Source organism: Microcaecilia unicolor, chromosome 8 (genome assembly GCF_901765095.1).
Source record: "Microcaecilia unicolor chromosome 8, aMicUni1.1, whole genome shotgun sequence".
NCBI lineage: Eukaryota > Metazoa > Chordata > Amphibia > Gymnophiona > Siphonopidae > Microcaecilia > Microcaecilia unicolor.
In genome coordinates, this window is record NC_044038.1 from 234,769,846 (window position 1) to 234,782,863 (window position 13,018).

General features: G+C 43.9%; 1 protein-coding gene across 1 annotated transcript; it reads right to left on the reverse strand.

Annotated features, from left to right (window-relative positions):
• Positions 1 to 2,053: 2,053 nt before the first annotated feature.
• AAR2 (AAR2 splicing factor) lies at positions 2,054 to 11,934 on the reverse strand. Its single transcript, XM_030211744.1, has 4 exons — positions 11,854 to 11,934; positions 9,507 to 10,283; positions 5,471 to 5,700; positions 2,054 to 2,386 (listed from the first exon to the last, which is right to left on the reverse strand). The coding sequence occupies exons 2-4, from the start codon at positions 10,255 to 10,257 to the stop codon at positions 2,219 to 2,221; spliced, it is 1,149 nt and encodes a 382-aa protein (XP_030067604.1). The 5' UTR covers positions 10,258 to 10,283; positions 11,854 to 11,934; the 3' UTR covers positions 2,054 to 2,218.
• Between the last annotated feature and the right edge of the window lie 1,084 nt (positions 11,935 to 13,018).

Genomic DNA, 13,018 nt, shown 5'->3' on the forward strand with positions numbered 1-13,018 from the left:
GTGCTAGGTACAGAGAGTCTTTTGACGTGTGTACTTAGCAAACGCTAATATATTCACCGCTTTGAAAACTGTTGCAAGCAATGTACGCATCACTAATTAGCCCTCTCCTCAAGTCACTTCACTGGCTCCCTATCCATCTCCGCATTCAATTCAAACTTCTCTTACTGACCTACAAGTGCATTTACTCTACCGCTCCCCAGTACCTCTCCACTCTTGTCTCTCCCTACGCTCCCCCCCTCGGGTACTCCGCTCTGTAGATAAATCTCTCTTGTCTGTCCCCTTCTCCTCTACTGCTAATTCCAGACTCCATTCCTTTTATCTCACTGCACCTCATGCCTGGAATAGACTTCCCGAGCCTGTACGTCTAGCCCTGTCTTTGGCCGTTTTCAAATCCAGGCTAAAAGCCCACCTCTCTAACGCTGCTTTTGACTCTTAACCACTACTCACTTGCCCTGTACCCTTTTATCCCCACCTCTTTAATTCCCTTACCTCTTCTGTGTGTTTGTCCTATTTAGATTGTGAGCTCTTTGAGCAGGGACTGTCTTTTTGTGTATGATGTACAGCGCTGCGTATGCCTTGTAGCGCTATAGAAGTGATAAGTAGTAGTAATACAGGCTATTAGAAATTACTCCCACTATTTATTGGGCTGATTTTTATAGCACCGAGGATTAGAGCTTCTGCTGGCACTGGTCCTGCTTGTCCCCATGTCACATGAAAATTCATCAGCTCCAGCACAAAGTATAGCAGAAGCCCCATTATAACACTCAACTCACCTACACAAGAGACCCATTAACCGTCGAACTGCGTCACTGATCCTCACACACACTTTAAAATGGCTCTATTACTATAACTGAAAGGGACACATATCTCTTATTGTGATTAGTGAGCCACTTAGTGGACAGTGAGCTATGCCTATGTACACTTCTCACCAGAGCTGGCCAGCCTTTCTGTGTTCTGCCTTCCAGTTATGTGACCAAAGCTAAATCAATAGCTCGTTTCCTCTTGCAATGCCTTAGTCATCCTGGCAGCAAACCAGCAGACAGGAGCTGCAGGCACAAGACACACACCTCAGCAGAGTCAAAGGTTAAAAGCATAGTAATGACACAGAATGCTCAGTGTCGGTTGGAATGGGTAAGAAGCATTCTGGAGCGCTCAAAGTATGTCACGTATAACGTAATGTGTCAATTATAGTCCACCAACTGCCACTCAGGAGATTTCACTAAAGCATAACAAATGAAGTGTGGGTCCGAAAAATAAATTTTATTTTCGGATGCGAGCCAAGTGGCATTTGATACGCGTAGGCCATTATCATCGCCTGGTTACTGTGTCAGACTTTACCGCCAGGTCAGTGGCTGGCGGTAAGGTTTCAAACCCAAAATGGACGCGCGGCAATTTTCATTTTGCTGAATGTCCATTTTTGGCAGGTGCGCTGAAAAATGATTCTGCGTGCGCCCAAAACACGCGCCTACACTACCGCAGGCCATTTTTCAGCGCACCTTAGTAAAAGGACTCCAAAATTACAGTAAATATCTTTTAAATAAAAATGTTTTTTCAAAGACTTTTGAAAAGAGGAGTAAGAACTCGTGATTCTCAGCTCCTTTGGTAAAGAACACCAAGAACGGACAGCCTGATAATAAACCCAACTGTACAAAATCTTCTTCTAACAAATACTTAGTAATGATTAAATGGACATCACCACTTCTAGATAACCAAACAGTATTGAGAAATAAAAATAATCCAATTAAATATTCAGGATCAGTGCTTTCAAAAATCTTATAGATCGTACACATCAATATAAAAACACAGGCCTGTACAGATAACCAATGGAACCGAATCAATCAGGAGGTCGTTCTATCGAACTTTTTCAGATGAAAAATTATTTTGGCTGCAGTTATTTTGAAGAATCTGAAGCCTGGAATACGGTTTTACAGAAATAATTTGAGTACACACTGTTGAGAGCCTGAACTAATAAGAAATGTTCTTCTGAAAACACAACACACATTGTGCGAAGGTGACGTAATTAAAAAAGAAATAAAATAAAAAAAAAACAAAAAACAGAATACAGTTAACGTTCAGAAGATAATGTAGTGTCCAAAACAGCTCGAGGCCAACTTTGAAAATGGCACAGAATAAAATTTCAGTCTCCAGAAAGTCAACTGATTTAGAAAAGACATTAAATAAAAGCGACTTGTTTCTCCAAACCAAGCCACTCATTTGCTCAGTCCACCAGAACCCCCTCTGGAATCTCCACTACTACTGGAGCCCAGTCCTCAGGTTCAGCTTCAAAATCCCACTTGAATTTCTTGGTCAGATGCACCTTGAACTTTTCCACCTTTTTCCTCAGTGTTTGGTCCACAACAGGGCTGCAAGTGTAGGAGAAGAACACCTTTTGGGGTGGGGGGAGGAGGAAAAAACAGAATTAAAGGGAAAATACCCAATCCTGATTTTAAAAAAAAGATGATCAATACTCTGAAACACTGATAACAAACCCTCGTGTGTGTTGAGTCTGAGTAAGTCTTGATTAGCACAACCAATGACTTAGGTAGATTGATACAACAAGATCTTGGAGGAGGAGTAGCCTAGTGGTTAGTGCAGTGGACTTTGATCCTGGGGAACTGAGTTCGATTCCCACTGCAGCTCCTTGTGACTCTGGGCAAGTCACTTAACCCTCCATTGCCCCTGGTACAAAATAAGTACCTGAATATATGTAAAGCGCTTTGAATGAAGTTGCAAAAACATCAGAAAGGCGGTATATCAAGTCCCATTTCCCTTTCCCTATTTGAGATTCTACATGGAATGTTGCTACTATTGGAGATTCTAGATGGAATGTTAATGTTGCTATTCCACTAGCAACATTCCATTTAGAAGCCTGCCCTTGCAGATCAGCAATGCAGCCGTGCAGGCTTCTGTTTCTATGAGTCTGACGTCCTGGGAGATCGTGGGTAACAATTGGGATTGTGCATGGACCTAATAATGAGCATGGGATGTTCTTTGAGGAGTTAAGCAAATACTGAGTTTACTGTAATGGAAGTGAATTTTAAAGATTGTTTTTCAACCCTGTCTGGACCGACCAGTGCACTCAGGGTCTGTATTGTTGATTAGAATTACTTCTGTTTAAAAATGGTTGTTTAACTTTGATTATGTGAAAAAAAGTTGGAATGCAGAAGATAAGACACAGCTCTAACTAATTTGGTATGTGAAGGGGAGGATGGCACTTGTTTTTTCCGGCCCCAGGTTGGCCACCTAAACTTTGGAAAGCACGTGACCACATTCTCACAGTCCTAAATAGAGAAGCATTCTGTAACATTCCATAGCTCTGAACATGAGCACAGAGCCTAATAAAAAGGGAGGGCTTGTCACAGCAGAGTGGGGGCTCATCTGTGGGCAGACGTGTCGTGCAGAGGGTTTGTTCCTGGTCCAAAAGCTCCTAGCTCTCGCTGTGAACTGGGCCCCCCCAGCTGATGATAAGAGCCTGGATGATTGAGACCAATGATGTAGGTATAGTGTATTATTGCTTCATTTCCTGGTCTAATAACTCTTTTGCATTGCTTAGATGTAGAGACCAGTTATGTAATGATTGTTTACGATTGTTTCTAATTATTGTGTGTATAGCTAATCATTGTATAAACCTTAATCATTGTAGAATTTAGTTCCTCTAATAAAGGTTTCATTTACTTGTTACGAATCCAAAAGAATCCACGGTAGTTATTGAGCAGTCTGTGTTAGTGAGACAGGCTGTAAATCCATAGCATTACATTTACTATGGAGGGTTTTTTATATGATATTCAACTCTCAATTGGACTCTTCTAAACAGGATAACAGGAGAGACAACGGGCATTTAAAAAGTTGAACCAAATGCAGCAGAGTCAGCTAGTAGATATATGGTGAGAGCATAGAACTTGACTGTTTGTTCTGCTAATGTTTGCTCAACACATGCAGATTTATTGAAAATATTTGCCTATTTACAAATCAGACACATTTCTTGGATAGATTTTGTGACTCCTGAGGCAGACATTTATCGCCACAACACAGATCTGTGTCGAGTCTGGCAATAGTTTTGTATGTATTGCAAACTCCTTTCTGTATGTAATAGCATCAGGCAATCTTATTGGTTTTAGCAAATGTTGCCATCATTGATTTTTTTTTTTTGTCTACTAATAAACACAATTTTATGCATGTTAACTCATCTCTGTAGTTGGTTGGTATTTAATTGGTCCCAGCCCCCTTACTCCTGCCCTTTAGATTTTATTTTTTATTTTTGTTACATTTGTACCCTGCGCTTTCCCACTCATGGCAGGCTCAATGCGGCTTACATGGGGCAATGGAGGGTTAAGTGACTTGCCCAGAGTCACAAGGAGCTGCCTGTGCCTGAAGTGGGAATCAAACTCAGTTCCCCAGGACCAAAGTCCACCACCCTAACCACTAGGCCACTCCTCCACTGTTGCTACTATTTGAGATTCTACATGGAATGTTGCTATTCCACTAGCAACATTCCATGTAGAAGTCGGCCCTTGCAGATCACCAATGTGGCCGCGCAGGCTTCTGCTTCTGTGAGTCTGACCAGACTCACAGAAACAGAAGCCTGCACAGCCTTCTACATGGAATGTTGCTAGTGGAATAGCAACATTCTATGTAGAATCTCCAATAGTAGCAACATTCCATGTAGAATCTCCAATAGTATCTATTTTATTTTTGTTACATTTGTACGCTGCGCTTTCCCACTCATGGCAGGCTCAATGCGGCTTACATGGGGCAATGGAGGGTTAAGTGACTTGCCCAGAGTCAGAAGGAGCTGCCTGTGCCTGAAGTGGGAATCAAACTCAGTTCCTCAGGACCAAAGTCCACCACCCTAACCACTAGGCCACTCCTCCACTGTTGCTACTATTTGAGATTCTACATGGAATGTTGCTATTCCACTAGCAACATTCCATGTAGAAGTCGGCCCTTGCAGATCACCAATGTAGCCGCGCAGGCTTCTACATGGAATGTTGCTTGTGGAATAGCAACATTCCATGTAGAATCTCCAATAGTAGCAACATTCCATGTAGAATCTCCAATAGTATCTATTTTATTTTTGTTACATTTGTACCCTGCGCTTTCCCACTCATGGCAGGCTCAATGCGGCTTACATGGGGCAATGGAGGGTTAAGTGACTTGCCCAGAGTAACAAGGAGCTGCCTGTGCCTGAAGTGGGCCTCTAACTCAGTTCCTCAGTTCCCAAGGACCAAAGTCCACCACCCTAACCACTAGGCCACTCCTCCACTCCATTTATAATATGCTAAGAGAGTGAAGGCAGTCCTATACCATTTTGCAACCCTGAGCAGCCACATGTGGTTTATCTGCTTTGTTTCTCAGATCTAAGCATATGCTTCACTTAGTGCCTGTCCCCCCCCCCCCTTCCAGTTCTCCCATATCACTCCCTCCGTCCCACTACTCAGTTCTCTTGCTACCTTTGGTAGAAAGCTCTTACCTGCAATGTGCTGGTCAAGAAGTTATCCTGAGAAACAATGTCCACAAAGAAGTCTGCTGGAATCTCACCAAGCTGGTGGTAAAGAACAGAGATGAGGCTAGTGTACAGGGCCCTGTGCTTCCCCACTGCCTCCTCTGAACGGCACAGGAGTGTCAACAGTTGCTTCCAGTGCTCAAATGCCTCGTACACATTCCCAATAAGGAAGCAGACAAACGCAAACTGAAGCTCCGCTAAAAAGAAAAAAACAAATCAAATACGGAAAGATGCATCAGTGTGTATGTTCTTGCATCCGGAATGAGGAGGTGGGGGAAGTGATTATTTTTAAAAATCAGACTCCTATGACATCCACCATCTCTATATATAAAAGGCAACACCAACGTTCTATGAAGCCTCCAACCGGAAGTGTGAAGGGGGAGAGATATCCGGTTTCCCCATGAGTGTCTGCCCCGCCCTCGCTCTCTCTCTAACACAAACAGTGAAGGAAAACAGCAAAGCAGGAAATCAAATCGCTCTCTCTGTAACAATGAAGGACTCAGAGGGGGGAGGGGAGAGAGGGCAGGAACACACACACTCCCACATGCACACAGAAGAAAACCTTGCTAGCCCCCATTTCATTTGCATCAGAAACGGGGCTTTTTTACTAGTCTCCAATAATCAATAAGAAAGAGAAAGGGGGTAAAAATGGGGTCTCATGCTAAAAATAATTCTGAATAAAACCATATGATTCTACAAAGCACACATCTTGCACAGAGATTTTGCATCTGTTCTATGGATAAAGTTATACTGCTGCTGTGTTAATGTATTTCTATAAAACTGGTCTATCAAGGCATTTATTCAATCCTTGTATACCGCTAATATCCCCTTTCCAGGGTTCAGTGTGGTTTACATTCATTGGAGAACGGCGGAGGTGGTCCCTCTTCACAAAAGTGGGGATAGGGAAGAAGCTGGAAACTACAGGCCGGTAAGCCTCACTTCGGTTATTGGAAAAGTAATGGAAGCCATGCTGAAGGAAAGGATAGTGAATTTCCTGGAAGAAAATGAGTTGCAAGATCTGAGACAACATGGTTTCACCAAAGGGAAATCGTGCCAAACGAATCTCATTGAATTCTTTGACTGGGTGACAGGAGAATTGAATCAAGGACGTGCTATGGACGTCATCTACTTAGATTTCAGCAAGGCTTTCGACACGGTTCCCCACAGGAGGCTCTTAAATAAACTAGACGGCCTGAAGATAGGACCCGAAGTGGTGAACTGGATTAGGAACTGGTTGACGGACAGACGCCAGAGGGTGGTGGTGAATGGAGTTCGCTCGGAGGAAGGAAAGGTGAGTAGTGGAGTGCCTCACGGATCGGTGCTGGGGCCGATTCTGTTCAATATATTTGTGAGTGACATTGCCGAAGGGTTACAAGGTAAAGTTTGCCTTTTTGCAGATGACACCAAGATTTCCAACAGAGTGGACACCCCGGAGGTTGTGGAAAACATGAAAAAAGATCTGAAGAAGCTAAAAGAATGGTCTAACGTTTGGCAATTAAAATTCAATGTGAAGAAATGCAAAGTGATGCACATAGGGAGTAGAAATCCAAGGGAGACGTATGTGTTAGGCGGGGAGAGTCTGATAGGCACGGACGGGGAGAGGGATCTTGGGGTGATAGTATCTGAGGACCTGAAGGCAACGAAACAGTGCGACAAGGCGATGGCAGTAGCTAGAAGATTGCTAGGCTGTATAGAGAGAGGAGTGACCAGCAGAAGAAAGGAGGTTTTAATGCCCCTGAATAAGACGTTGGTGAGGCCCCACCTGGAGTATTGTGTTCAGTTTTGGAGGCCATATCTTGCGAAGGATGTTAAAAAAATGGAAGCAGTGCAAAGAAAAGCTACGAGGATGGTATGGGATTTACGTTCCAAGACGTATGAAGAGAGGCTTGCTGACCTGAACATGTACACCCTGGAGGAAAGGAGGAACAGGGGTGATATGATACAGACGTTCAAATATTTGAAAGGTATTAATCCGCAAACGAATCTTTTCCAGAGATGGGAAGGCGGTAGAACAAGAGGACATGAAATGAGATTGAAGGGGGGCAGACTCAGGAACGATGTCAGGAAGTATTTTTTCACGGAGAGGGTGGTGGACGCTTGGAATGCCCTCCCGCGGGAGGTGGTGGAGATGAAAACGGTAACGGAGTTCAAACATGCGTGGGATATGCATAGAGGAATCCTGTGCAGAAGGAATGGATCCTCAGAAGCTTAGCTGAAATTGGGTGGCGGAGCAGTTGGTGGGAAGAGGGGGTGGTGGTTGGGAGGCGAGGATAGGGGAGGGCAGACTTATACGGTCTGTACCAGAGCCGGTGATGGGAGGCGGGACTGGTGGTTGGGAGGCGGGAAATACTGCTGGGCAGACTTGTACGGTCTGTGCCCTGAAAAAGGCAGGTACAAATTCAAGGTAAGGTATACACATATGAGTTTGTCTTGGGCAGACTGGATGGACCATGCAGGTCTTTTTCTGCCGTCATCTACTATGTTACTATGTTAGGTGAGTCAAAAGCAGACAGTGTTAGTGTGAGGTATGGGAAACATTAGAGACCATTGGTGTAATGCATGAGACTGAAAACATTAAAGGGAAAGGATAATGGATGATATAAGGAAATAAATGACATGCCAACCCTACTTTTCTCCACATGGCAAAGTAGTACTGGGTGTGCCCAAAACAGGCACACAATGACGTGACGCTATTGCATGATAAAATATTAGCTGTGGTAAGTTTTATGACACCAGTCAGTGGATGGAACTTATGCTAAGGCACGTTACAGCAGACCTACACACAACTGACCTATGGCAGTGACATTACAGGACTGGATCAGCTTATGCAAAAACTATAAAGCCAGCTGGTAGCTCTTGCCATAGACCCTGCTGCATTATAACAGCCAATCTGGCCCTTAACTTACTGCGATAAATAATAACATGGCTTTAAACAGGTCTGCACATTACTGTGATAGATGAAACCTAAAGCCTGTTCTAGCTCTAAGGAAGGAGGAAAGCACAGGAGGAGGGGGTAATGAGTCAAACTAGGATGGGAACAGCCTCCAACTAATACATCTTGCCTACTGACAGTACCACTACATGTTCTGTATACACCTAGATCAGATCTTTTGGGTGCCTGTATTTACAGATTCCCACTTAGATTCAACAAGCTTTGCATATTTTCATAGTTAAACCATTGAAAGCATTTGGAAGACTAACATTTCAAATACTCAATCTAGGTAAACACAGATTTTTCATTAGAAAAAAAAAAACAGAGTTCAACAAACTGGAGTGAAATAGTTGGAGACTGAACTTGGGCACGACCAGTCTGAGTACAGCATGACATATCCAAATAAACTCAAACTACCCTGTGTTCAGGACAGACTGCACACAGGAGTGCAGGAATGCTTAAATTTACTATCATTTGGGCTGAGTGCTAATTACATTAACAAGCAGTTTGGTTAGGGTGGCAGTGATTTGTGTCAAACTGGGTTTCAAGGTGCCAATCAAACTCCCTTATTGTTCTACATCACCAAGAAGCAGCAGCCTTAGAACACACCGGGTTAGACCTAAGGTCCATCAAAGCCAGAACCCTCTTTCCGACAATGGCCAATCCAGGTCATAAGCCAAAACAGTACTAACATTCTATTCTGCTTACCCCCTAGGGATAAAGAGCGGATTTCACCGTCTACCTTAATAAGTGTTTATGGAAATTTCTCCAGGAACTTGCTCAAACCTTTTTTAAACCCACTTATGCTAAAATTGCTTTCACCACATCCTCTGGCAATTAATTCCAGACCTTAATTATGCAATGATAAAAATATACTTTCCCCATAAGAACATAATAGCCATGTTTTAAATGTAGTACTTAGTAATTTTATGTCATGCCATGCTACCCCCCCCCCCCCCCCTGTACTTTTTGAAGGCATAAACAAATGGTTTCATCTTTCTGTTGTTAGGGTACAAGGCTTTATTACTGCTCAATTATGGACTCTGTCTTAGGGAGCAGGTTTATACTAACCAAGTATGTCTTGAGGCTGGCTGGAGTAGTGCTCACTGATCATCATTTCCAGGGCATAGCTGAGGTCCATACTGTGACGTGTTATCTCTGCCGGTGTGGCGCCATCTGGATACATCTGAGTGGGTATATTTGTGAATCGGATCTCTGTCCCCTTTTTTTGTTTCATCTCTGGCAACCGTGCCAGGCCCTCCTGGTAGCTCTTGCACTCAGCATCATAACGGGGCAGGTTCTGCTTTTCCCTGTCCTTTGTGTGCCGCATGGCTGTCACTGGCACCACCTCAGCAAAGGAAGAGATCAGTCCACTCTCTGGTTGCAGCTTCTTCATCACTGGTTCCGTGATCAGGCTGGTGAGAGAGATCCACTTCTTCAAGGTTTCATATGGATAGGGCCCCAAAAACTTGTCCTGATTTTGGAGGTCCGCACGCATTCTTGATATCTCCTCCTCTGGTGCTGGGGTGAGGTCAACTTGCTCTTTCTTAGGGTCCCAATGCAGTATCAGAAGGTCTCGTTGCTTCAGGTTTAAGAAGAAGCCCGTGCGTGGCCCAGTTTCCGGGCCATGAAGTGGGCTATTGGAGCTGTAATAGATGAAATGAATACCGGGGGGAATCATCTTGACCCCTCTGAACATTGGCCCCACCTGCCAGCAGTTGTAGTCAATACCAAATTCTGTCCCGCTGGGCACATTGAGGATTATAACAGTAGCTCCCTCAAAGAAGAGCCATTTTGCAAGCTCAGGGTCCATATCACACATTCTCAGCCTTTTCGCGTCTGGGCACCCTGATTAGGAAGAAAGGAAAATGACTGTCCATGCAGACTGAGTTTCATAAGGTACAGTTGTATGGAATGCATGACAACAAGTTCTACTAGGTCTTAAAGCAAAAATTCAGCTAACATGAACAAAATCTTACACTTACTACATGCCAGCCAGGATGCCACGCCTGTGGGCCAACACTTTACAAAAACAGAACACTGTACTAGTGATTTCATAGTAAGAATCCTGAAAGGTAACGTTAAAACAATACAGAAACGTAAGACCTTTGAAGTCAGAATGATTAAATATTTTGACACCCACCAGACAGGACTTAACAGAGATCTGGGCTTTCTAGCCCATTGTAAGTGAATCCAGACTGCCCCAATTTGACTGCCCCTATCGGACCGACCGTTCACTTGTCTATTAGATTGTAAGCTCTTTGAGCAGGGACTGTCTCTCTTTGTTAAATTGTACAGCGCTGCGTAACCCTAGTAGTGCTCTAGAAATGTTAAGTAGTAGCAGTAGTATAAGTCATAAAACTGTAAATTGCACTGCTTGGTTTGACGCTCTCCTGTCTCCATGCATATCCCCCCTATCTCACCCATCCACCTCCACCCCACCCTGTTAGATTGTCACTGAAATGCTTTGATGTCTCACTTACATATACTGTCATAGTAACAAAGTAGATGTCGGCAGAAAAAGACCTGCACGGTCCATCCAGTCTGCCCAACAAGATAAACTCACATGTGCTACTTTTTGTGTATACCTTACCTTGATTTGTACCTGTCCTTTTCAGGGCACAGACTGTGTAAGTCTGCCCAGCACTATCCCCGCCTCCCAACTACCAGCCCCGCCTCCGGCTCTGGCACAGACCTTAAAAGTCTGCCCAGCACTATCCCTGCCTCCCAACCACCAGTCCCGCCTCCCACCCCCGGCTCTGGCACAAACCGTATAAGTCTGCCCAGCACCATCTCCGCCACCCAATCTCGGCTAAGCTCCTTAGGATCCATTCCTTCTGAACAGGATTCCTTTATGTTTATACATATACTGTCATCTACCAAGATTTGCTTATTTCCGACCTGATGAAGAAGGGCAACCTTCGAAAGCTAATCAAGTTATGTCCAATAAAAAAGGTATCATTTCCTTTTTCATGTTTTATTTTATTTCTATTGATTACATGAACCACCAAATGTACATCTTAGTTAAACAAAGAAGCAAACTCTGCAGGCAGGCAGGCAATGCTACCGTGAGGAGTGAGATGTCACAGGCAATATCCTTGAGCAACATTGATTTTAATCTCCATCATGAGATTTATTAAAGATTAATAACAAGGTGGTGGGGGGGGGGAGGGCTTTTCACTAAAAGACTAGTGCATGTTATCTGCCACAGGCCCCATTTGGCTCTGCCTAGGATAATATGAACTAATAATCTTCAGTGAAAACACCTCTTCCCCCCCCCCCCCCCCCGTTAACAAAGCTGTGACGGGAAAAGAAACCTCTTCACATGCGCCCCCACTCCCTATGTCCCCAGTCTAGCATCTCCCCCTCCTCCACTTCCTACCCGCCCGCACTCCAGCATCTCCCTCTCCCACCCTACCTTCAAACTCAGCTTGTTTGTCCCCAAGACCCCAAACCAAGTAAGTTCACCAATAGCGGAAGTAGTAATTCGCAATTTTTGCAGCTGCCCCGGAAACAGGAAGTTACGTCAGAAGGGGGCGGGAGAGAATACTCCGGGGTCGCTATAGGCAACGGAAGACCTATTTTTACTCGTTAGATTGAGAACAGGAGACGGCTTGAGCCTATCAAGCATAATGGGGGGCCTGAAGCCAGTAAGGCGGAGCTTATCGCCATTTTAGTTCACCCAAAACTATGGCCAAAAAAAAAAAAACCCAAGGAGGGTTGTTAATAGACAGCAGAGGAAGTGACGCCAGAACGCTGAAAGCAATTAGGTCAATGCAAGTTTCCCCTTCCCAGCGAGCGCAGCCGTCATCACCGTTCACTCAAAACAAAGTAGAGGAGTGTGGTAGCCGTGTTAGTCCACTCTTAAGGTTATCAATAGAAATCAAACAAAATAAAACATGGAAAAGAAAATAAGATGATAACTTAATACATGTCCAATAAAAAAGGTATCATCTTATTTTCTTTTCCATGTTTTATTTCTATTGATAGCTCAAAACAAAGCAAGCAAACGTCGTTCTTTCTTGTTGGTAGCATTTTTTTTTATTTAATCTCACTTATATTTTCAAACATGCCAGTTTGTGCAGCATACGGATATACAGAGAGAAAGTATAATAATGGAATAACTTTTCATGACTAGTAATTTGTAATAAATCTTAATCTGTGGTCAGTTGGAGGAACTGGTTACAGGGACACCCTAGCACATGTTATAGTCCTGCAGAGATTTTTTTTTCTCCTGGTAAGGGAAAGGGAAATGGGACTTGATATACCGCCTTTCTGAGGTTTTTGCAACTACATTCAGGTACTTATTTTGTACCAGGGGCAATGGAGGGTTAAGTGACTTGCCCAGAGTCACAAGGAGCTGCAGTGGTAATTGAACTCAGTTTCCCAGGATCAAAGTCCACTGCACTAACCACTAGGCTACGCCTCCACTCATTCCACCAATAAGAGCCAACCTCATCAGTGATGTCACAATGGCTTGATTGCCCGATACTTGGCTCACTTCTGATATTGTGATGTCATAAGGGAAAGGGGGAAAGGGAAATGGGACTTGATATACCGCCTTTCTGAGGCGGTTTACATAT